The sequence below is a fragment of the Dermacentor silvarum genome, chromosome 1 (genome assembly GCF_013339745.2).
Source record: "Dermacentor silvarum isolate Dsil-2018 chromosome 1, BIME_Dsil_1.4, whole genome shotgun sequence".
Classification (NCBI taxonomy): domain Eukaryota; kingdom Metazoa; phylum Arthropoda; class Arachnida; order Ixodida; family Ixodidae; genus Dermacentor; species Dermacentor silvarum.
The window spans coordinates 28,934,597-28,960,274 of NC_051154.1; the positions used below are offsets into that span (position 1 = coordinate 28,934,597).

The following is a 25,678-nucleotide window of genomic DNA, read 5'->3' on the forward strand; positions in this document are numbered from 1 at the left end:
AGGACAAACTGGAGGAGCTTCACAAAGCTTCTCCTTTGTAAGTGCTTTTCTCCTTTGGCTGGCCGTCTTACATCACCAGGATTGGCTGGAATTTTCTCTTACGAACAATTCTAGCGTAAGAGCTCTTTGTGAATTCGGCCCCTTATCCATTCGAGCGTCGGGACTGTCGCAGAAGCTACAATCTGGGAAAGTTATTTTGATTCGTCAAAGGAAGTGGGGCTTGCACACTACATCTAAGCGCAGACTGATAGAGGATCGTGCTGTCTTTGTTGTCGTCGCCGTCATTGTTAATACCAAACTGTCAGTCTTCTGTTTGCGACAAACAGCGATAATAGGATGCAATTTGCGGCACCCACCGCAACTGCTGATTTTTACAAACATCAACGTAAACGGCAACAGCAACAAGCGCCGACCCCACTGACATTGACGAATCGACTCTGCCATCTATAAGAAACCAAATGACGCGGTTTTCTTTTTTTTTAACTAACAGTGAACTCTTTCAGTGCAAGCTACCCAGCCTAAGAAGAAAAGCTGGTTCATTAATGACTTTATTGATCGATTTCATCATTCATGCAGGATGAGCAAAACAATACACGATTAGTTTATACCGAAGCTGACTGGAAACGTGCTTGCAATGCAGGGATAAGTCAAGTACCATTTCATTTCTCTTTCGCTTGCTTTTTTTTTACATTACAGTCCCCCCCCCCCCCCCCCCACACACACACACACAAACTGCGTGTACGCCGTAGTCGTTGTCCTGAGTTCGCATCGCAAGAAACCAATATTTTGCAACCCCGAAGCGAAAAGACACTTGAGATAATTGTCAGGGGCATTCTTTCAGCTGTTGCTTCGCTGGAAATGATTACTTTATATCCGGAGGCAAATGGCGTATGTGATTTTTATTGAAGGAAACAACCACCGATGGCGAGGTTCATTAGCTTACTTTTAGATGCTCGAGCTTAATTTTACAGACGTAAATATTCGCATGCTGTTCAGCGTCGTAGAGGCTGAGAGAAAAAGTGATGACTGAAAGGCAGAGGAATTAAACAAACGAAGTCGGATTGGCCGTCATGCTCTCGGGGAATGAAAAAGGAGGCGAAATGAGAAAAAGCACAAACACTATTGCAAACGGCACGCACATGGTCAAGCGTTCGACATTCAGTCATAAGTAGTGTCATAGGTGAGTATATTTCAAAAAAAAAAAGAAAGCAAAATAAATGCAGCAACGCATTTCTGGATTTTTTTCTTCTCAGGGGCACCAAGCCTTGTTCCCGGGATATTCTCTGTGAACTACTTATCGGATCCTGTAATAAAAGCTGAAATTTCTAATAAGGTTAGCAGAGGCAAACCAAGGAAGTGGTGGGTGATCACTGGAGATACTTTAATGCCCACCACTATCCCTGGAAAAGTACCAAGGTCATCTGGATGGCCAGGTTTTTGTTCATTGCCTCTGAACAAAAACATCGTTTTTTTTTTTGTTAAATGATAGAATAAGCCCTACTTTTCTAAGTAAAACAATGCGCAGTAGGCTGCCAGCACGTTACCTTTGTTCTATGCTCCTGTGTCGGTTTTCGGACCTGGAAACGCTGGAAGAGACCACCTCTCACCATATCTGAGTATTTGGGAGCTGACTAGCTTCAAGCTATCCGGCACCATTCATTTTATTGACTGGCCAACGTTCAAATTCAAGGGCCTTTCTTCTCCTTCGTCCCATTCCCTGCAGAGTAGCATGTAGGCGAATATATGATGACTAAACACTCTGCTTTTTCAATAAAGAGCTTTCTCTCTCTCTCATTCTCGGAGGCGGGTGTCACGATGGCTGATCCTCTAGCCTAGAGAACGTCATAAGCAGTGCTCTAGAGCCCGGCACAGATTTTCTTTTGAGGATCCCTGCACGCACACACTTTGACATCGAGTTATAGAAGCTTCGAGCTATTCAATGTCACCTTGAACCAAGATGTAAACGCACAATGTACGTTCATGATTTTATATTGGCCATGAGCACGCAAAAGAAAATGCAACGTTGTATCAGACCTTGAAAGGCAGAGGCTACAAGCACTCAGTAAAGTCAAGCGAACACTGCATACATTCTTTAGAATCACGCATACAACATACAAAACAGCATACGTTTCAATAAATAACAAGCTCAAAACAAGCATCCGAACCACGTAATTGATGATAAGGCGCTCCTGATAACCATGCAAAGCACGTAGCACTCCCTGCATACGTTTCCCGGTAAAGATTACCGTTGCGCAAGCTGCCGCGGCGACGGCAGCTTGCGACGTGGAGAGGGACGTCCCTGTAGCCTTTCGTATATAAAATAACCAGCCTAGCAACTGATTTAAGTGTTGTTGCAGCACCGCTATGGGCGGCGCCGCGCTGTCAACATTACCATTAATCTCATTACTATCATTAGTCTACAATAGCATTACTACCATTAGTCTAAAGCCACAAAGCATCGCACAACCCCCTCAGCAGTTGTAGTGCTGGTTTTCAACAGCTTCGTTGGACATCCACTTTCGCAGGGCCGGGACGGCGAGTCAATTTTTCATCAACAATTCAGTGAGCTTCTGATGCCTTCTGAAGGAGGCCTAAAAAAAATTAAGATATAGGGTTACGTCCCAAAGAAACTCACGTGCTATGAAAGACTCCATATTAAGAGACTCCAGACTCCAGTAGGAGGCTGCAGAACAATTCTGACTACCTGGGAGTCCTTAAGATGGGCCGAAAGCACTGTACGCCAGCGCTTTTGCATCCCCCTACAATATGGATGGTGTCCCCGCGACTAGGAATTGAACGCGCGACCTCGTGTTCAGCAGCAAAACGTCATGGCCACTGATCCGTCGCGTCGTGTGTGCAAGAGGACGGCTGGCGAACCAAGCTCCACTGAAGCATGGCCACTCGGGCACTCACCGTTTTAACGCGATCTTCGCATACACCGCCACTCTTATGGGCGAACTAGAAGCAGGGCTTGCCTTGTCCAGGCATTCGTAATTGCCAGGACCTTATGGCATAACTTACCGCGCTTCAGCGACCTTGGTAAACGGGCTGAGAAAGTACTCCTGCTCCTTACAACGACTCCTGGTAGACAAACACGGTTCCGCAGGAATTGAAGGAAAGTCGCCGGATTCCTCCTCAAGCCGGGCACATCGCCTTTGGACATTGCGTCATACCGTCCCATTGCGCTTACCAGATATATTTGTAGAGTAATTGAGAGGATAGGTTTAGCACATCTGAAGTGGTACATTAAACATTACAGACAGAGAGAGAGAGAACTCATAAGGGCAAGGTAGGGAGGTTAACCAGGCTGAGCCCGGTAGGCGACTCTGCATTGGGGAAGGGGGAAAGGGGATTGAAAGAGAAGAAGGAAGAGAGAAGTTGACGCCCTTCACAGTTACACAGTGAAGCGTTCATCGCTAAGTTAGTCCCAGGTGGTCATACAAGCCGGTGCACCTTAAAATACGCCGAGCACGTTCTTCTTCTGTCCCCGCAGCTCGTTGCCTCCTCCTGGTTTCATTCCGTCGTTGATCCGCGGCCCTGGCACGAGATGCCGAACTAGACGACGAACCATCCTCATCTGAATGCACTCGCCTGGCCGCTTCGTACTTACGACGCTTCTCGAGGCGTGCGGCTCGTTTTTCCTCCGTCTCCTCGGCTCGCTGCCTCCTCTTGGATTCGTTTCGACGACCAAGCCTGGCTTCTTTCAGTCTCTCCGACTCACTTTTCATATCTGCCGACGAATCCCACCAAGCCGCCCCTTCTATATATACGATGCAACGCCGGCTCCTCCGGCGATGCAACGCCGATGCAACGCCGGCGGTTGCTAGGCAACGGCTCAGCTCGCGGTTTCACCGGCTCCTCCTCTGGCGTCATGTCAGATGGCGCGGCGAACGGCGCTGCCAGCTGCGGCGGTTGCTAGGCAACGGCTCAGCTCACGGTGCGGCCACCGACCACAGCGAAACGGCGAGAATACGGCCAATGGAGCATTCGCTACAAAACACAGCAGCGCCTTTGTAGCCCTGCACATAGCAGACGCACGAGGCCACGGGCCCAAGATCGTCTCCACCGTAAAAGGCCTGTCGTCTAAGTGCCCCAAAGCGGTCCGAAAGGCACTCCTCTCATCTTCGTATCTGGTGCATTCACATATGAGTTGTCTAGTGGCTTTCTCAACACCACATGTGCTGCAATTGGCACTGTGCGCCCTTCCAATTAGGAATGAATAGGCGTTTGTAAAGGATCTCCTAGGCATTTAAAAGTTTATTCAGACACTATGGCCGGATTCGAGCGTAGCCATCGCTCTATAGACAACGTTGCCTGACTTCCAATTAGGAATGAATAGGCGTTTGTAAAGGAAACTCCTAGGCATTTAAAAGTTTATACAGACACTATGGCCGGATTCGAGCGTAGCCATCACTCTATAGACAACGTTGCTGACTTCCAATTAGGAATGAATAGGCGTTTGTAAAGAAAAATCCTAGGCATTTAATAGTTACACAGACACTATGGCCGGATTCGAGCGTAGCCATCGCTCTATAGACAACATTGCTGACTTGGTGACGCAAGTCGAGCACCATCTATGGTTCTGTATGTTAAAGGAGCTTATGGTAAATCACCCATGAAGCCATCTTCAACGCGTGAGATGCGTATAGGCTTCGTGGCAAGATACATCTCTGGGTTTGTAACTATACCTATACATGAGGTTGTTTTTCGACAAGAGAGTTTGCTGTTGGGAGTGCTATTACATGGTATTTAGACAGAAAACAACGTAATTACGAGGCAAGAAAGGGAGAAGTATACAGAGCTATTTGTTTTGTGTGTGGTAAAATATATGTCCAAAGAAGGATTACTATGAGGCAAGCAAGACGAGAACACACTCACGCAACAAAAAAATGTCACAGTTTCGCCCTAAGGGCGAAGCAATGAATGCGATAGCAACACAGCAATGTCATACGAAGTAAGCTGAGCGGCTTTGGTAGCAATATGAATTGTAGTAAACATGAGCTGATTAAGTAAGCAGGTGTGCTGCGCCGTAAGTAGACCGACATGAATAGAGACTCGATGACCACGAGAAGGCGCGTGTGAAACGGTGGTGTTGATGAGAAGCGCTGCCCGTGGGCAGTGCGTGCGAAGGGGCACACCTGTAGCGCTGCACTGCCGATCCGGGCAGCATTGCATGTGTAGCGTGCGTTGGAAAATGTGGCCCGACTATTACTAACTGTGATGTGAGCGCGCACAAACAAACATGAATAGATCACACTGAATGACTGCAGACAACGACTGTCAAAACGCGGGCAGCAAGCGCATATATGCCGCAGCGGGCGAAGGTACGTGTGGTCTATCGCTTCAACGGAAACTGAGCGGCGAATGCACAGCGCATAAAGGTCAGAGCCGCGTGGAGATAAGAGAAGGTGCGAGCGAGCGACGAGCGCGGTTGTTGGCAGAGTAGAAGTGCGCCCCCCCCCCCCCCCCCCCCCCGCTCCCTCCGGCGCTCGCTTCCCGCTTCTTTGCTTGCGCGTGGAAGATTGAGTGCGTTCGCTCTCCGTGACAGCGTACGTCCCCGCACGCTTCCGCTCGGGCATACGGCGCGCGGCGAAGATTTTATCTATACGGAACCTCACGGCGACGGCGACGACGACGACGACGACGACGGCGAGGGCGACGCCGACGGCAGAAATCCGGGAAGTGTCCATATAATTGCTATCGCAATAATAAAAAGAATCGAGACAAACCACGTCGTCCGCATAGTGGACTCCTGAGCATTGCACTAGTCGTGGAGCCCCTGAAAGCGGTGTCCTGTGCATTGCGGTCTTTGATACAGCCCTCACTGGACTAATTCACAACCTCCCCTGCACCGTACGACTCCCCGTCTACGCTGCCAGCACCTTCATTCGGATTTCGAGTGTCAGACGGGTGCATCTTCGCGCTTTCACAAGGCGAGCGCGAAGAGGACATTTTCTGTACATTGTGTGTTGCGTATTACATTTTAAGTGCACCAGTACAAAGGCTCCGTAGCTGTTCCTGGGAACTGTAATAAACAACTGATTGATTGATTGATTGATTGATTGATTGATTGATTGTCTGCTGCCTTTCTGAAATTGTATTCTACCATGTGCCATCCACTATTGGAGTATGCTTCTGTGATGTTTGGGGCGCAACTTGCAAATCTAATTCTGACATCATTGAACACGTCCAGAATAAATTTATGTTTATTCTCAAGCACCATTTTTGCCGTTCTGGCGACCATGGTACCGCCCTCTCAGATGTGCCTCAATTCTCATCTGTTAAATGAAGACGCATTCAATCAGACATTTTGTTCCTTTACAAGGAGGCTCATAGCACTAGACATTACCCAAAGCTTCTTGATTATGGACAATTATCTGTGCCGCAAAAGTATACCAGACCGCATTCCGCGCTTTCTGCGCGGCCTTGTTGCAGCAGTCACTGTCCTATGCCTCGACTTCAAAAAAACATGTAATGTGTATTCTGCCTGTATTGATATATTTTAGAGTTCCTTCGCTTTGCTCTTTACATGTGTAGATAATCATGCTGTGTGATTAACTCCCTATTACACCCGCCTACTCGTTTTCTTTTTCCCATTTGTTTCTGTCCTTAAGACTGTTTTGTCTACAATATTTGTATTTTCTGTACATAGTGTCTTGTCTATTACTCCTTAAGTGCACCAATACAAAGCCTCTGTAGCTATTCCTGGCACTGTAATAAACATTTTATTATTATTATTATTATTATTATTATTATTATTATTATTATTATTATTATTATTATTATTATTATTATTATTATTATTATTATTATTATTATTATTATTATTATTATTATTGAGAACTTGAAGAGGAAGATGTTTGTCCGGACCAGTGGCGTACGGCCTGCCCAAGATTTTAAGTGCATTTCAAGGGCCTCCCAGTCCCAGGCCACGGTGGCGCCCTCCCACGAAAAAACTTATCTCTACGCCACTGGTCCAGACATGGCGTGCTTTAAAGGAACGAAAACCTGTAGAACAAAGTTGTGCCCTAGCTTCTGCTACACGACGTTTTTACAATTTATAAAAAAATAACACATGAAGCGCCGCGCCTTTTCCTTTTTTTTTTTTTTCAGCCTGCTGTATACCCCACGGGAACTGTTTAACGATTCTTGCCGGGGGCTACCCGAAACTTTCCTCGTATACGCAGGCTAGCCTTTTGCAAGTCGCACTGCCGCAGATTGCGCACGCCACCCCCGACGCCACGGGGCGCAATATTTCACCGGCCAGAGCGTGTTATTCACGGCAGGAAGATGCCTGCGGGGATGACCCGCTTCCCCTGGGTTGAATACCTCTTTCGGACAGGCAGCCACAAATCAGCGCCTCACCCCCCCACGCCCCTTCCTGCCACGTCGGGACATGGGTCATCCGGTACAGACTTGCGGACGTACAGCACACTGAGAACTGAGCAGTTAAATTTATACCGAAACACTAAGCCGAAACGCCGCCATGCCCCGAATCGCAACCTTTTTGCCACAGCTGTCCACACGTTGCGCTGTGAGATCAATTGCTGCAACGCGCGAGACATCAGCAGTAGCGCAAGTTCTGCCGTTAAAAGACACCGCGCGGCACGCCTGCAAATCAGCGTTGCCCTGCACTGGCAGAAACAGCCTGGTGGCCACGTCGGGAATCGCAGCTTCCTGCGGAAGACAGTTCGGAATGGCCGGATGGGGGCACCGGACACGCGAGCCTCCATAAGGGCGTTCGCGGAACCCCAGGCGGCCGAGCTTTTTCTTCGGAGCCCCTCCATCGTCGCATAGCGCAAAACGACGCGAGCAATTACGGCGCCGGCTAACACCACGCTCCACCGCATTGACGTTCTTACCGTAAAAACCGGACTATAGGTCGAACCGTAGTATAGGTCGACCCCCAACTAACCAATTCTAAAAATGAAACAAATCGTTTTCAATGGCAAAAGTACCGAAAGACACCCTTACATTTAAAAAAATGCGACTCAGCCGGTTGCACAATGGTGACAGTATTCATTTAAATGCTGCTCCGTGCCGTGATGATAAGGTGCTGACAAACACGCAGGTCGATGATATCACGATACGAAACCCACGGCAACCTGGCGGGTTGCCGTGGGCTTCCGCGTACTCAATCGCCTTTTTCTTGAAGGCGACGGTGAATTGCTGTCGGCTTCCGCTCATTTTGAAACAAAATGTGAAAAAGCAGCATGAATGCGATGATTACTTCATCTGCCCATTGTTGCAAGACTTCCCTAGTTTTTCCGCCAATGTCCGGTATATAAGACGAGGGTCGACTTTTCGCAATGGTTTTTTGAAAAAAAGTTCGACCTATATTCCGGTTTTTACGGTAGGTCGCGCTACGGAGCGTGTGGGCTCGCCACGCTGATAGCAGGCATCACCCCTGAAAGAACAGGGAAGCGTATACGAGCGTTTGGACCACCATAGAAGCCGTGAGTGTCTCGAGAAAAGAACCAATAAACAGTCAAGCTACGCATTTTCGCAGTCAAGCACTACAGCGTTGCCCTGTTGGCAGTGGGGATGAATAGCTTTGAGCCTGCCTCGCAGTAGTAAGCACGTTACACGATGCTGATAGCCTGTTTAGCAAAACTTAATCTATACCACGCTAAACACGCGGTAAAATCCTAAATTCCGATCCTGTCTTGTGGAACAAACCTCGTGGAAGTGGCGATTTTTTTTTCTAAGGATTGCGCGATGTCATTAGCCATGTCAATTAAGACAAAGACATGCATGCCGCCATTTTTCCTATTCATTTCACTACTGTTATAACCTGTCTGTCTGTCCTGTCTGTCTGTCCGTCCGTCCGTCCGTCCGTTTGTTTGTTTGTTTGTTTGTTTGTTTGTTTGTTTGTTTGTTTGTTTGTTTGTTTGTTTGTTTGTTTGTTTGTTTGTTTGTTTGTTTGTTTGTTTGTTTGTTTGTTTGTTTGTTTGTTTGTTTGTTTGTTTGTTTGTTTGTTTGTTTGTTTGTCCACCGCGCCCGTCATGCTGATTTCCTGGTTTCAACCACCAGCGACGGCGAGGTTCTGTTTTCTTCCACTTTCATTTCCTTTTTCACCTTGCCCAGCTCACCGTAAAAATTAAAGAAAATGTTATACTATTTCCTTTCAACCACATTTAGACCACTTGATTATCGGGCCGAAGACTTGGGCCTTGAAATGGATCTGTGCAGGCTGCGGTTCACCCACAGTCAAGTCGCGGCCACATTACAGATTCTGCGTGGCCACACAGCGCCAATCAACGCCATGGAGGTGGACGCTGAAGGAGTCTACGTGTTTACGGGCGGCGGCGATGGCGTAATCCGAAGCTGGCACGTCCGCAGCGGTGAATGCCAGCACGTGCTCACTGGACACCAGGGACCCATCGTTTGCCTGCTAGTGAGTGCATTACACTCACAACGCAAACCGCGTTGCAGTTCATTTCTATTAATCGCGCCACTGCACACATGGAGGTAACAGAACGTATTGATTGATTGATTGATTGATTGATTGATTGATTGATTCATTGATTGATTGATTGATTGATTTCGACCATCCAAAGCAACGCCGGCGCAATGAGAGGCGCCGTAGTAGAGTCCTTTGGAGTAATTCTGACCAGCTCGGGCACATTGAAGTACACCAAAACCAACGTACACGATCTTTTTTCGCAGTATGCCCACCCAACCAGAAACCACCTCATAGCCCCTACACAATTCTCTCCGCAATGCCGCTTCTGCGCAGAGCCCGGGTCCCTCAGGCACATAGTAGGGGGCTGCAGAGAGGCACCACTCAATCCTCCGAACCCCTACCACACCAACGAGCTTTGGGAGAGAGCCTTGGCCAGCTCCGACCTCGAAGATCAGCAACGGCTGATTGCGAGGGCCCAGGACGCGGCCCGAGCTCAAGGCATCCTGGAATGAGGACGCCTCTCCAAAGCTGCATTTATACATTAAAGATGTTTATTCTCTCTCTCTCTCTCGCAGTATGCCCCCATAGGAACGTGGTTTGCACGGTTGAGACTCAAACCCGTTAGCTCGTGCGTGGCAGTAGAGCACTATATACATGTATACTACACCGACACGTTGGGTCGACGTCGAAACATGTACGCCTAATAGGATACAGAATATTGTGTATACCTATAGGCCATCTTGGCATTGCGTCTCTCTACCTGCGTTTCAACGGAGGTGAAAGTAAATACGCTAGTTTACCGGGTTGCCTTCTTTATCTATTCCTTTTTCTTGCGCTGGTTTCATGTTTTGCAATATATAATTAAAGCATTCATACAGTTCATCGAATTCTGCGAGCTGGAGGCGATGTTATGCTGCTCAGAAGCGCGAAGATTCCTTGTTTGCAGTGCGCAGTTTTAGAAAGCTTATTTGCATGTTTGCGGAAGATCAAATGCCGTATCTCTCCCGATTTCGCCACGAAAATAAGTACAATTGTGTGTATCATGAAAATGTAACGCTCAAAACGAACAACGCACTGGTCAGCGCTCGCTGTGGTCGCACACTGTTTCTGCTGGTGGTGGTGACGATGTTGCTACAGGTGGGGTTAGCCTGGAAGACTTTGCCTGCAATTGCTTCGCCTGAGCGTCTCTTTCCATGTCGTAAATATATACCTGTTTCCTTGAGTCTCAATCTCTCGTGGAAATGTAACTAAAGAATGCGCAAAGCTTCCTCGCGCTCTGTCCGCGGATTTTCAATGAGCAATTACCACCTAAGTACCCGGAATGCAGGGGATGTCCCCGTTAGAATCGCAAAATGCTCTAGTACAACTACAGTTAAGTGCTAGATGGTAAAATTTACACTCGCCTATTGAGCCAAACATGACTTTCTGTAGCTCCACGTATACTGCCTACACGGCAGTGGAGAGTTCGTGAGCTCGTCGAAGCATAAAGCTACTTTGAATTGATGCATTATACAGGTGATAAATTTGACATGTCCTTCAAACTTTCGCTTCGACGTAAGCTAAACATTTCGGGACTAATACTTTAGGTGATGACCATCTTTCCTGTAAATCACCTATCGGTACTGGATTCATCGATATACGCGACCTCAAGGGGCATCTGCGCGCTTTTCTTGATCGTTGCAATACGGTTTCTTTCTTCTCTTCAGTGTTAAGGAGGCGAGAGAGAGGTATGGTCACTGAGCGCGTTTAACTAATAAGAATAGAAAGCGACGGTTGATGCTGCACTAACAGCAAAAACGGGTTGTTACGCTTGTGGCCCTCAGCACTCACATGGAAAAGCGGCACGCCTTGTAGACCAATGCGCATAACAAGAGCTTGCCACTTCGCTTATAGTATAGCCAATCTTGAAGTGTGATTAGAGAGTGTGAGCATGGGCGCTATAACGTAGAATGATTCCAAACTGTTTTGATTCCAATTCTGAAATCAGCCTTCACGATTGGTCAAAACATTTTCAGGCCACTCCCAACTTCGCCTCTCTGTCACGCGACGTCACAAAAATCGCGATCGCTCCACATATGATATAACGTGTACACACTGATTATGCATGATTAAACCACGCAAAAGAAAAATAATCATTCCTGATTCGACGCCTTTTCACCATTAGCCCTCTGCTATTGGTCCAATTTTTTCTGGCTACGCCCACTTCGCCTGTCTGTCACGCGACCTCACAAAACCGCGTAAACTCACCACGTCAAAGTGACTAGTTCGCGAAAAAAAATGCATTAATATGCCGAACAAAACTGAAAATTTTTCTGAATAGCCACAGACTGCCCCGTTCCGAAAGGAACAGAAGATGGCTGCCCGCCGATCGCTCAGGCCCTCGCTACTCGCACCTTCCGGTGAGCATGTGTTTATTTGCGCATGATAAACATTTTTGCGTGGCAGTAAAACGTTATCGAGCTCTTTCGGCATACATACGACATCGCTCTGCCAACTCTTCCTTGCTGAGGATCCGTTTTAGCGGCATTCTTATCCTTCCGTTGCACGCCGCCGCGATTTTCGACCAGCCACCGCAAGCTAAGTAAGGCGAAGCGGACCAATCGGAGAAGCCGGCAGCACCCTCTTCATGCGGTTATCTATTATCACTGTGCTGGCTCGGCCCCATCGAAACCCTCTCCACTAGAGCGTGCTCATCACCCTTTGTCAGCCAATTAGATAAGAAAACCCGCTGAGTGCAGACAATGTTATTGGTTTTGAAAGCGAACAAAGGTGACCTCCTATAAATGAGGAGAGTGTTTGATTGGGTTGTTTAGACAACGCTGCGGGTCACTTGCCCGATGCTTGCGTCGGTGGTTAAGTAAATTTGACGTCAGGAGTTTGGAATCAAAATAGTTGGGGATCATTTTACGTTATAGCGCCCAATGTGTCGTTCACCATACTTCGTACCTCGAGAATATGATATCGCTCGTATTGAACCATTTGTCGCTAGCCAGTGCAAAAAGAACAATTTGCTTTTCGCGCACCGATGATTTGGTTCGCCATCTGCAATAACATAAATAGTCATAGTCACTTAAGGTGTATTAGTCACTGACTATCTCAAGCCTCTGCCAATAAAAGAGTATGTTTAATCCCTGTTGGTGACCAGAAATTTTCGTTCACCTTTTGAGAAATGTAATAGCTGTAGATGAGATAAAGATCCCGGCATTCTGGCCAAGCATAGCAGTACAACGTGGTCACAGAATAGATTTGCAACTCTCTGAATGTTTTTCGCAACACTCGCACTGCACTTTGGCGGGACGGCTGGCTGTACTGTAAGAGTGGTGGAGCGACCATGAACACTGCACTGTGCGCAGGCGCACAGCAAGATGCTCTACTCGGGCAGCTCGGACAACACCGCCCGAGCGTGGGTCATGGAGTTCGGCGAATGCACCCGCGTCTACCGGGGCCACCAGCACACGGTCGACTGCCTCTGCTACCACGACCGGATGCGTACGTTTTCTTCCCTGACGGGTGCGCATTGTGAAAAGAGAGTTTGAAGCTGTAGACACGCAAAGGGCACAATTTCGGCTTGTGTACAAACCTAAATGGCTGGAGACTACTCCTACGCATGCACTTCCGATTCTAATTCTAGTTGGATTCACACAACGGGCCCAGATCGCTGATTCGGACCACATACGAGCATGACGCAGCTCGGATTCAACGAATCGCGAAACCTCGCCTGCGGCGTCCTTGTGGGCAGCGTGATTCGGTGGCACTGAGCCCGAGTCATGCTCGTGCGTGGAATTCGGTGCGTCGTGTGAATCGGGTTTTATTTTGCATCTTCACGGATACAAGGGGCGTGACCGAAAAGCCAGCAGAGAAGTTGGCTTGGTTGATACACTGGCGAATGCAGCAGGCGAGAACAGGGAAAGCACCCAGGTTGCAGCAGAAAAAAAAAACATTAATATTAGAGTAAAAAGGCGAAAATAGAGAAAAGTTAGAGTAAATTTTAGTAAATAAAACACACTGGCGCATATTATGTCCAATTGAAGCGGAAGGAACACAGAGACTGTCTGTCCCCTGTAATCATTCATTGCATGCCCTTGCATGCAACGCCGAAAATGCCACAATTCAGGGTCACCTTTAACTTCTTCGCGTGCAAAGGACAAATCACGTTGAAGGGGCAGGGTTTTAACAGCGAAGCTGTTTAATCCAGCCGTAATTTGAGGTTCGTATCGTGAAACTGCCGCGCCGTAGCCATGGCAACCAGGCGACGCCACAGCTGCTAGAACACTTGGCGCAACCCCGTGACGGCTGGCGCAACCTCGGCGCCAAGCCACGTCTACCGCGTGTGCACTGCGCATGCGCCATAATGCTATGTAAGCCGGTGCGCGGGGTGACGCTCGATTAGATGTAGCCATAGGACGCCCGAAGGCGGTACACACTCCAGAAGAAGAAGCCGCGATCCGCGAAGCGAGGCTTACCGCTATGCGAGAACGGCAACGGCAGCGACGAGAAGATCCACAGTATGTAGCCAGGGAACTTGAGAACAAGGGGCAGCGGCGACAGGATCCCGAGTTCGGGGGCCGATTGATTGCGTCATAATGAGCTAATAGATGCCTAGCATAACCAAGCTCAACTCAGGCGCAGCCAAGGCCGAACCTAGCTACTACGAAGTTCAACCTAGCTACACGAGTATAGGACCTAGCTACAACCATGTTTAAACTTCGACATAGCCAAGTTCAACCTAGCTACAACCAAGAGACGCAATCAATCGGCCAGATTCGCTGTGTCGTGAGCATTGCGCGGCCTAGTGCAAACTTTCGCCTTTTTTTTTTTTATTAGAACAATTTGCAAAAGCAAGCACCAACGAATCTTGATAGTGAATGTGGCCGTCAAAACGCAGGAAGTCCCTCTGAACAAATTGCTTTGTGAATTCAGAGCATGAAATACAGTATCTGAGCAACCAAAATTTATCTTCTGTCACTAGTCTAAGCGCTTATCGCTATGCGGAAGTTCACTCGAGACTATAGTATGTACTAGTACTAATCAAAGTACTATTCATAAGCTGAGGCAATGTAATAGTTGCGCGAAGCCCAGAGCGCTGACCGAAAGCGCTCGTTTATCCTCCACACGTGAGTATAGCATTCGCGTACACAGAGTAAGCGATCTGTGAGGAATCGCCACTCGTCCCTTACAAGGTGGCTCCCTCGCACGCACCGTCGACGTTGTGCACATTAGTACAAGAAACGTGCACAAAACCGAAACGTGACACAAAGGAGGAACAGGAGCAAGCACGGGAGGAATGCAGGCAGAAGTGTTCGCTCACCATTTGCAAACATTCTCGAACTATATCAACAACTTGCCGACAACCAATCGACAGCGGCGAAGTTATTCCAATAATATATATCGTACCGGAAAACACGCCGCCGGAAGACAGTGTCCACTTAAGAACGGAATTACCTGGGGCCGAATTCGTAAAGCTTTTCGTTCGTAAGTGTTATTTGCTATTGGCCAGCCGCCTTCGCTAATAATATGCCCAGCATTAGGATTGGCTGAAGATACTATATAAAGGGTGTTTCAGCGAACACTTTCAAAATTTATTTAAGGTTGCCTGTGGCAGATAGCACAATTCTAGTTCATGAGCTGGTCTACTCGAAGAGGCGGACATTACTTGCACAAAAAATTCAAATGCATAATCGACTAATTAACAAAAAATTACTAATCAAGCTTTTAACTAATTACCTGATGGCCCATATTGCAATTTACAAATAGTAGCCGTGGAGTTCGCAAGGCGGATCCACTTGGAATTAATTCTCAGGATGACACCAGTTTGGAGATATTAATACCCGAACTTTGCGGAGAAATGCATTGGCATTCCAGTTAATTTTGTGCTTCAATGCAAAAAGCGACGTTTTGTTAAGAACTTAATTGGAACGCCAATGCATTTCTCTGCAAAGTTCGGGTATTAATATCTCGAAACTGGTGTCATCCCGAGAATTCGTTCCAAGTGGATCCGCCTTGCGAACTCCACGGCTACAATTTGTGAATTGCAATATGGGCCATCAGGTAATTAGTTAAAAACTTAATTAGTAAATTTTTGTTAATTATTCGTGTATGCATTTCAATTTCTTCTGCAAGTAATGTCTGCCTCTTCGAGTAGACCAGCTCATGAACTAGAATTGTGCTATCTGCCACAGGCAACCTTTAAAATTTTTTGAAAGTGTTTGCTGAAACACCCTGTATATATAGTAATGGTGTGAGAAGGCAAGGAGGATAACCGGAAGATATCTTGGTTTTCTACCATGCACTGGGGGAAGAGGAAGGGGAAATTAAAGATGGAAGGAATATAGAAGAGACAAAGCAAACATGGCTTAGAAAACTTTCTGTGGGCCTAGTTGGTGCATACTTGACAAACTATTTAAAGCGCATACAAGAGACACAACACAAAAGGAAGGTCAAACACCGGACAGGCGCTACTTTCAACTGTTTTCAACTATAGAAACAGTTGAAAGTAGCACCTGTCCTGTGTGTGACCTTCCTATTGTGCCGTGTCTCTTGTTTGCGCTTTAAAAAAAATGTCAGATAAAGCAAAGGCACGAAAAAAATAGATTAGTTGGGGAACGGTTTGTGAGAACTATAGTTTCTCCACTAGGCCGTTCGAACGCAAAAACTTCGAGATTGCCTTGAGCGACTTGTGGTGTGACGACTGTATAGGCTGGCGTTCCACGACTATCTGCTCCGAAAGCGGGTGGTCGTCAAGATGGGCCAGCGCGGTCGCGAGGAACTGCCTGAGTGTGTTGTATCGTGGACAACCGCAAAAAGCGCGTTCATTAGTTTCCTCGGTGCCGCAGTGGTCACACGCAGCACTATCTTCCCTTTTGGTGCGGAAAGCAAAAGATTTTGTAAAAGCGACGCCAAGCCCAGTGGGCAAAGTACTGTTTGTTGTCTCGAGTCGGGATAGTCCAGGTGGAGGACGAAGTCGAAGGCAGCGGTCCAGTCGGTGCAGAAGTGTGTGCTGGAAACTATAGGTGTGTTCGACAACTATTGTGTGGCATCATTCGCAAGCACTCTATGCTTCGCTGCTGCGTCTTTTCTCAACAGCGGGATTGGTTCTCACACGCCATCTTATGAGCAGATCGAGCAGCTTCATCGGCATGTTCCTTGCCCGTTACACCACAGTGGCTAGGAAGCCACTGAAATATGACTTCGTGTCCTTGCTCGACGAGGCGATGAAGGAGCTCTCGGATTTCTAGAACTAGTTGTTCGTTGAGTCCAAGGCGTAAGGCAGAAAGTAAGCAATTTAAAGCTACCTTGGACACTCCATTTTTGACGTGGTTCATCACGGATTATGCGAAGTGCACTAGGAAAAGCAGAAAGCTCCGCGGCTGTCGATGTTGTCTGGTGAGATGCCTTGAACTTTGCGGTGGTGACTTTCGCAGGAAATATCAGTGATCCTGCAGACCTGTCGACGGTGGTTGAGCCATCAATGCGCAAATGGGTATGATCGCTGTACTGTTCGTACAGCAAGAGCAGCAAAAGTTGCTTGAGAGCTGGTGATGAGAGCTGTGCCTTCGTTCGAATTCTTGGTACTGTCAGTCGAACTTCTAGCTGAGTCAGACACCAAAGGGGAAACAAAACTCCAGCTGCAGCTGTGCAATCTGATGGAAGGTATACACGATAAGGCAGTATCGTCTGACAAAAACATGCGCGTGGTTGGTCTTCCGGAGTGAGGTGAGATATAGTGGAAAGGAGCGCGAACAAGATGCCTGACGTGTGCTCTCAGTGCTTCCATAAGCCCGGCCCACACGGAGCGAATTTTCACGGCGAACTTCGCGCGGCCCGCACGAGCGCGGCGGAACGCGAGCGTGCCGCCGCCGTGCTACACCCACATGCAGCGAATTACAGGTGGCCGCCGCCTCCACGGTTTCAGTGTTGCTAGAAACAGCGTGATTCCATTACCAGTAAAATTCAGTGAAAAATAGTTTTGTATCTGCAACTGAACCATTATTCTGCAACTGAACCATATTGGCCGTATACCTGGACAGCTGTGATCAGTCGATCATTGTACGCGATGCGCGCAGCTTTTGTCGCCATGTTCGCCCTAGGCTCTTTGGCTGGCTAGCCGGTTCAAATGCGGCGGCAGGAAGTCGGACGTGACCGCGCCCTCATTGGTCCGCGCTGACAGCCTTCACTCGCCGCTTCCGGCGAGCGGTTGACCGCCTGCGAACATAAATATACTCGCGGACAACTTTCTGTGGCAATGAAGGGAAAGCTACGGAGGCAAAGCGCGCACAAGCGAGAGCGCTTCTGAAAAGAGTCCCTCGTTTTAAACCGCGTTGGTTTAGGCTAGGGAAGAGAAAACATAAACAGCTTATATATTAGCAGCAGTTAAATAAGACAGAACACACTACTGAGCGTAAAAGTTTACTTATTTTGTGGCTTTTCCCTTCCGTGTCTGGGCAAACGCGAAACCGTCGCACGTGAAAGCTGCGTCGATTCAGCGTCCGTTCCGAGCAACCAAAAGCACTGTCAAACGCTGCCGGACTACTTGGCGCGTTAACACATGTGCAGCATCCATGCGCCCGTAGCTTTCCCTTCATTGCCACAGAAAGTTGTCCGCGAGTATAGTCCGCTTTGATTGACGGCGAACAGCCGCCGGCCGCCTGGCGGACGTCGCGCGCGGCCGTTCGCCAGTTTTTCGCAAGAAAATCGCTCCATGTTAACAATGTGAATCGTGACTGGGTAGTCATGCGCAATCGCAATGGTTTCTTCTGTTGGTGTACATCGTGGCGACACTGACAAACCCTAAGCGCCTGAGCGCTTTCGATTGAATGGACGTATCTGCAGATTGGCAGCAATTTTTTGTTGCGAACAATTCTAGCTTAAGAGGTTTTTGCGAATACAGGCCCTGATTTGCAAACATTCGACAGATTACGGCCGTTGCGTGATTTCGCGGTAGCAGGTATGACCAAGAGCCAGGTGCCCTTGCTTCAGTTTTTGAAGCGTCCTTCGTGGGTTTAAAGATGTTCGGTCTAGTGCCGTCTCAACTACGAAAGGCAATAGTTGCAAAGTAGGCTGCCGAATAAGAAGATAGTTTCGTTGCGGCCAACATCACTCCTATCTGCGCTGTTCGCACCCGAAAATCCGCCATGGAGACTAGGCGCATTTCCCATAAGTGTAATTCGCCCGTTCTTCCTGCTAGCTGAGCGCTTACTATTACAGGCTATTGTTTTTATCTGCTCGCACGCGCTTGCCTTTCGCATCCCTGTAAGTTTTTCTTTCCCAGAACATCCGTAAAGATTCCGAAAACAGACGGAGTGGTAGGCAAATAATGAGCCCTTAGTTATTTAATTAAGTAGCTCTCGACAGCCGCCCTTTACCAAGCACTATATTGTGCACAATCTCAATCAATGAATGCCTTCGTCATCCTCGGAATAGGTCAAGCGTGCTTCCTTGCTTTGTTGTTTTCTTCTTTTTTTTTTCTCTCTATCGCTGCGACAGACGGATGTACGTAGAAACAGTCCAAACGCACACATAAGAAGACCTCATTGACTAATTCTTCGGTGCTCTTTCCTTTTTCCGCTACCGCCTTGCGCCACATTTATAAATTGCAGTACTCTCGAAGCTCTCTGCTAGAGGAAAATGCTGACGCCTCTTTCACATATTTCCCCATTGCGAACCGTTCTTGGAAGCACGCCCATGTTTTTGTTCGCGCTTCCCCCAGGAGACTCAACTTCTTTGTCCGCTTGCTTTTGGCTGGCTCGCGTGCAAAAACAAAGATATGGTCATGAACGTTCCATTGTCCCCAGCTGCCGCGATTCCTTTGTCGGAAGAAGGCCTGTACGAGGCTCGGGCCTTTGGGCCCATTCAAAAGTCCGTATACCGGCATCCTTGGGCAGGATTTATTGTTCCCGAGACTATTAGAATCATACCTTTTCCCGATGGCCCCGTACTATCCTGTGCAGTGAAAATCGCACTGTGACTCTTGCACTTCTCTGCAAAATATATATGATGTCAAATCAACCACAGCTCCCAACTTCAAGAACATTACGTGACCTAGAAACATCATCATCATCATCAGCGCATATTTATGACCGATGCAGAATGAAAGCCTCTTCCTGCGATCTCCAACTACCCCTATCTTGCGCTAGCTGATTCCAACTTGCGCCTGCAAATTTCTTAACTTCATAACCCCACCTAGTTTTCTGCCATCCCCGACAGCGCTTCCCTTCTCCCGGTATCCATTCTGTAACTCTAATGGTCCACCGGTTATCCATACTACGCATTACATGGCCTGCCCAGCACCATTCTTTCCGTTTAATGTCAACTAGAATATCGGCCATCCCCGTTTGTTCTCTGATCCACACCGCTCTCTTCCTGTCTCTTAACGTTAGTCCTAAGATTTTTCGTTCCATCGCTCTTTGTTCGGTCCTTAACTTCTTCTCGAGCTTCCTTGTGAACCTCCAAGTTTCTGCCCCATATGTTAGCACCGATTGAATGCAATGGTTGTACACTTTTCTTTTCAACGATACTGGTAAGCTCCCAGTCAGGATTTGGTAATGCCTGCCGTATGCACTCCAACCCAATTTTATTCTTCTGTAAATTTCTTTCTCATGATCAGGGTCCCCTGTGAGTAATTGACCTAGATAAACGTGCTCCTTTACAGACTCTACAGGCTGACTGGTGATCCTAAATTCTTGTTTCCTTGCCAGGCTATTGAACATTATCTTTTTCTTCTGCATATTAATCTTCAACCCCACTGTACAGGTCAGTATAGAATTCTTCCGCTTGTTTTACTATGTCATCGAAATTACTGATGATATTACCCTGCTTGTCTTTCAGTGCATACATCTTGCCTTATCCTAGGCCAAGTTTTCTTCACACTGATTTCATGCTGCGTCCATACTTTACGGCTTCCTCAATCTTTTCCACGTTGTAATTTCGAATATCCCTTACTTTCTTCTTGTTGATCAGTTTGAACAGTCAGCGAATTCTATCTGATCTCTTGAATTAGACACCTTCATGCTTTGTCATTTCTTTATTAGGTCCTTCGTTACTTGGGAGAGCTTATCTACTGGTTGCCTTGGTGCCTTACCTCCCACTTCAATCGCTGCTTCTGAGATCAGCCTAGTTACGGTTTCATTCATTACCTTTATGTTATCTTCATCTTTCTGTTCTAAAGCTGCATATTTGTTTGCTAGCACCAGCCTGAATAGGTCTGCTTTTACCCTTACTTCGTCTAGGTTGGCGTGTTTCTTCTTGACTAATTTTGCTTTTTCTCTCTTCAAATTGAGAGAAATCCTGGACCTCAATAACCTATTTATGGTCACTGCACTTAACCCTACCTAACACTTCTACATCCTGCACTATGCTGAGATCGGCAGAGAGTATGAAATCTATTTCATTTCTTGTTTCTCCATTAGGGCTTTTCCAGGTCCACTTCCTGTTGCTACGCTTCCTGAAGAAGGTATTCATTGTTCGGAGCCTATTCCTTTCCACGAATTCCACCAACAACTCTCCTCTAGTGTTCCTAGAATCGATGCCGTAATTGCCAATTGCTTGCTCACCAGCCTGCTTTTTCTCCACTTTTGCGTTGAAGTCGCCAATGACTACCTTATACTGAGTTTGCACCTTCCTCATTGTTAATTCAACATGTCCATAAAACTGTTCTATTTCTTCATCATCGTGACTGGAGGTTGGGGCGTAGGTTTGTACAACCTTCATTCTATACCTCCTATTTAGCTTTATTACGACGACTGCAACCCTCTCATTAATGCTCTCGAATTCATCAATGGTGCCCGCTATGTCCTTATGGACTAGAAGTCCTACTCCGAATTCTCTCCTATCTGGAAGACCTCTGTAGCAGAGGACGTGGCCGTTAGTCAGCACTGTATAAGCCTCACCAGTTCTTCTCACCTCACTAAGGCCAATAATATCCCAGGCAATGCCTGATAATTCCTTGCTACGCTAGCCTCACTCGAGAGCTTTCGCGTGTTGAACGTTGCCAGGTTCAGTTTCCAGTGGCGGCCTGTTCGGATCCAGAGATTCTTAGCACCCTCTGCCACGTCGCAGGTCTGACCGGCGCCTTCGTCAGGTGCTCCGCTGCCCTACCTCCGCAGCAACATATGCCCAACTTTAATGCAGGCATAACAGTATTTCGCTTCCACCTCTCGATTAGGCTCCTTAAATTGTTCTGTAACAGCCGCACTTAGTTCATTTTTGTTTTGGAAGTAAATACTACCGCGTAATAGAACGTAGCTGCCCCTACTAAATAAAATAAGCAGAAACTAGAAAAAAAAGAAAACAAGGAACCAATTAAAAGTAAAGTAAGACAAAAATACCCTAATTCTGATGAAGCAGCTTTTTAAATAACGTTATAGGCCCCGCGCACTGCAGTGATGACCAAAAAACATATTAATTCCTCAAATAAGCTGAGTGGATCATAGGGGCACCAGGTGCCATATTTAACAAACATTGCTATGGCTACAACTGCCATCTAGCCTTTCCCGCAGGGAAACAACCTTGCTGTGCCGCTTGTGGCTGGGAGTGGCGTTCACGAACGCTTACTCATTCCGTATGGGAATGGCCGAGAGCCCGATGTGCGACTCCTGTATGTGCGAGGAAACCATCGAGCACCTACTGTGTACCTGTCCTCGCTACGACGTACAACGCCTCTCTCTCAGGACAACTTTAAACCGACTGGACTCGAGACCGTTCTCTGAGGCAAAGATACTCGGACCGTGGCTACACCCGTCACTGGCACAAAAAAAAATTGTCGCAGTTTCACCCGAAAGGCGAATCATCAATTGCGATAGCAAATTAGTAGAGAGCTATACGGAGTAAGGATAGTAGTTTTATCAGCTGTATAAACTTGGACATGCAGCAGCACCAGCAACGCGCAGAACTGTTGTCGACGCCGTCGGCGTTTTGCCCGCGTTCGCACTGAACGCGCGCGGCGTTTTTATATAAATACGCATTTGGTGCCGCAGCTAAACGTCGCCTCCCCTCTCTCTCTCCCTCCCGTCCCCCCACTGCCTCTTGCGCGACGGAAAAAGTCGCGTTTGCTCTCTATATATGGAAAGGAGGAAAGAGACGCTTAATTCTGCAGCCCTTCAGGGAGCACGGCGCAGAACGCGCGTTTGCTATTCGACGTGCGTTCGCTCCCTGTGAAAGCGCGCGTCCCTCGCGCCCTTTCACTCGCACATACAGCGTCCGGTGCGCGGCTACGATTTCATCGCCGTTGACGTCATACGGAACCTCACGGCGACGGCGACGACGACGGCGACGCCGACGGTAAGAAATCCGCTTTGGAGTGTCTATATAATTGCTATCGCAATAGAAGCGATTCGTGCATTAGTACACTATTTAAAGTGCACCGGTTTGAGAGACCGCTTATTGTGTCCCTGTACATCGTCCCACGTGTACTCAGTACTCACTATCGCCCTCTTTTCCTATTTCTATTCCCCTTCCCTTACCCCTAGTGCAGGGTAGCAAGCCGGACGCTCGTCTGGTTAACCTCCCTGCCTTTCCTCGCCTCTCTCTCTCTCTCTTATCATGTTTCGCTATTTTCGCTCTTGGTCAATTGCTCGCGTAAAGCCACGCCGCCGCTATTGCGAGGTACCCGGTCACGGGTCGAAGCAGATATATATAGTAATACCCGTGCCACACGGGCAAAGTAAAGTGCACTTTGAGCGAGTGCACTTCGCGGCTAGTGTCAATCGCAGGCTGCCACACGGGAACGCTTAGTGACACTCGCTGCGGAGTGCACTCGCCGGCGAGTGTGTTCGGCGAACTCACTTCGCGGCGGCAAAGTGTGTAGCCTCGTTAGCAATGCTTAGAAGATACATAAAGTGATATTGAAAGAAGAGTCAGGAGTAATTTTTAATAACATTGTTTTAAATTGCTAACGTTACAAGATAATAAAATGTGCTACACCGCAAAAAAAAAACCAAGAACAGCAAAAAACTACTCTTGCTCTCGGGCTGTTCACGACCACGCCCGATAATGACTGCGCAGTTTGGCGAATCGAGTCGTTTTCACTGTTGCTGGTCAAGTTTCCGTCGTTGCCGGCGCTTATAAAATTGGATTGTAAATGTTGTTTTTAACAATAATAAACTGTTTTCGTGCACACATTTTTATATTAATAAACATATGCTTTCCCGTCTGACTCCCGGTCGCCATGGTCATCAATTTGAAAGAACACTTTTCTTTCTCGTGTAGCAGCACACCGCCAAAGTGACACTCAGCGCGCTGAAGTGCACTCGCTCAAAGATCACTTTACTTTACCCGTGTGGCACGGGTATAAGAAATGCATTGAATCGTCAGGAAGTAAAAGGTCTCACAATATATGGCCCGATTCGGTGTTTGACGCAAAATTAGGCATGACGTAACTGCGCAAATATTTGTTTTTCATCGTATAAAAATACTTCAGCCTATTTGGCTTGCTATCATAACATACTCGGAACGCCCATCCCGTAATCACTTCGCCTTTTTTGCTTTCTCTTTTCTTTACCATCTCAAGCAGCTAAATGCGTCAATTAGGACCGATGGCCGGGTAGTCGTCACACAGTTCCTACCATAGTATTGTTCATTCAGTGTTAAGAGGAATTTGCTTTGGCCTGCGCAATAGCTGATGTGGCAGCAATACGTTTTGTTTTCTCCTCCGACCCCCCCTTTTGTTTCTTAATATATACACGAAAACTTTATTTATGGCCCTACAGCGACAAGACTGAGACCACACGCGTAATAAAGATGTTAGAGACGAATAAGTGCTGCAATTTAACAGGGAAAGCAAAATACGGATCTATTTCTCCCAGAGCGATAACAAAACAGTATTGCGAAGACCGGTGTCATATGGGGGCGAAAAACTCATATGAAATGGTTTCGTTGATTTCTTGCACAAACTACTTTAGGCCGCTTTGGCTGACAGCTCAGCGTTGACACATCGCTGACCATTTCGTGTGATCGGATCGCTGGCGCACTCCGCCCTGATATATGCGGTTGATATCGACGGAGAAATGTAATGGTGGTGAAAATGTCTTGCAAAGATCCCTTAAAAATGCATATCATCATTTGTGGAGGCGGAGGTTCAGTAGCTGTTCCTCTAAATTATTATTTCACTTTTTTACAACGATGGCAGATGGTTAGCATTGATAAATTAACTCGCAAGCTTGCTTGCACTCGTGCTTTTTATTTATTTCGGCTTGACTGCTCACTTGAACTATCCCTTGCAGTAGAGACTGTTCGATACTAGCGACTTGAGTCGTCTATCTTCCCCGCTTGTTCATTTGTTTTCTCACTAGGAGACGCAGACTAAATGCTAAAGTATAATATTTAAGGCGTCAAGCAAGATAGACCATCCTAGAGGAGCAAATGTGACGAGTACACTGACGTGTACCACCTGTTGTGTACTTACCTCGCACACGACATATGCACGACCTGCACGATGCGGGGTTACATTCATATTTACAAATTGCTGTATTTTTAAATGTACCTTATGGCAGACCACCTCGATATCATATATCTATAAATATAATGCCGCGCGACTGGCCACTCGAGGAACTTTGCGTATATTCGCGGGCTTCTTTCACGCTCGGAAAAACACTTTTATGTATCACGTATTGAGCAACAGAAAGCTGTATCGGGAGTTTTAACAGCGGAGCTGTTAAGCCGGCCGTAATGCGTGCCGCCTGCCACTGCGTTGCCTAGCAACCACCTCGCGAAGCGTCGCGCGCTATGCTCGGGAGAGAGAAAATGAGAGCGAGAGAGAGTGCGTGCGCTATGCTTGGGAAAGAGAAAGGGAAAATGAGAGCGAGAGAGAGAGAAACAAATTGTAGCAGCACCACGGTGTAAGAATAAGCAAGAGAGGTGCTGACACTCTTTCCACAACGCGCGACAGCACCGCCCGCTCACGTCCAGATTATGTTCGGCTCGGTTACAGCTCGGTCAGCGCCGTCGTAGAGGGCGCTGCGAAATGCGGTCCCAGCCTTGGTGGCAAGGCGCGTGCTGCCGCTGCTTCGTCTTTCAGCTTGCATGTGCGGCCGCGCTGTTTTGAAGGCACGCTTTTTGTTCGCGCGCCTTTCATGATTTTTTGCTTGGGTATTGTCGCCACGGGCCCTCGACAAAGGTGGCAGTGGTCTTCTGAGGGGCGTTTGAAATGGCTAGAAAGTGCTTTGTTCCGAAATGCAATTCTGGACACCGCACTTGTGCAGAGCGTGTGCCTTTATTCAAAGCGCCGTCCGACAGCGGTCGTCTAGAGCAGTGGCACCATGCAAATCTGATGGCAGACCG

At 47.6% G+C, this 25,678-nt stretch overlaps 1 protein-coding gene across 1 annotated transcript in view; it reads left to right on the plus strand.

The window, feature by feature from the left end:
• LOC119446829 (WD repeat-containing protein 86) overlaps positions 1 to 25,678 on the plus strand; it is a 66,519-nt gene that overhangs the window by 14,378 nt on the left and 26,463 nt on the right. The window contains exons 4-5 of the mRNA XM_037711487.2: positions 9,233 to 9,397; positions 12,760 to 12,895. Coding sequence (XP_037567415.1) covers positions 9,233 to 9,397; positions 12,760 to 12,895 — 301 coding nt within the window. The remainder of the gene's footprint in view (positions 1 to 9,232; positions 9,398 to 12,759; positions 12,896 to 25,678) is intronic.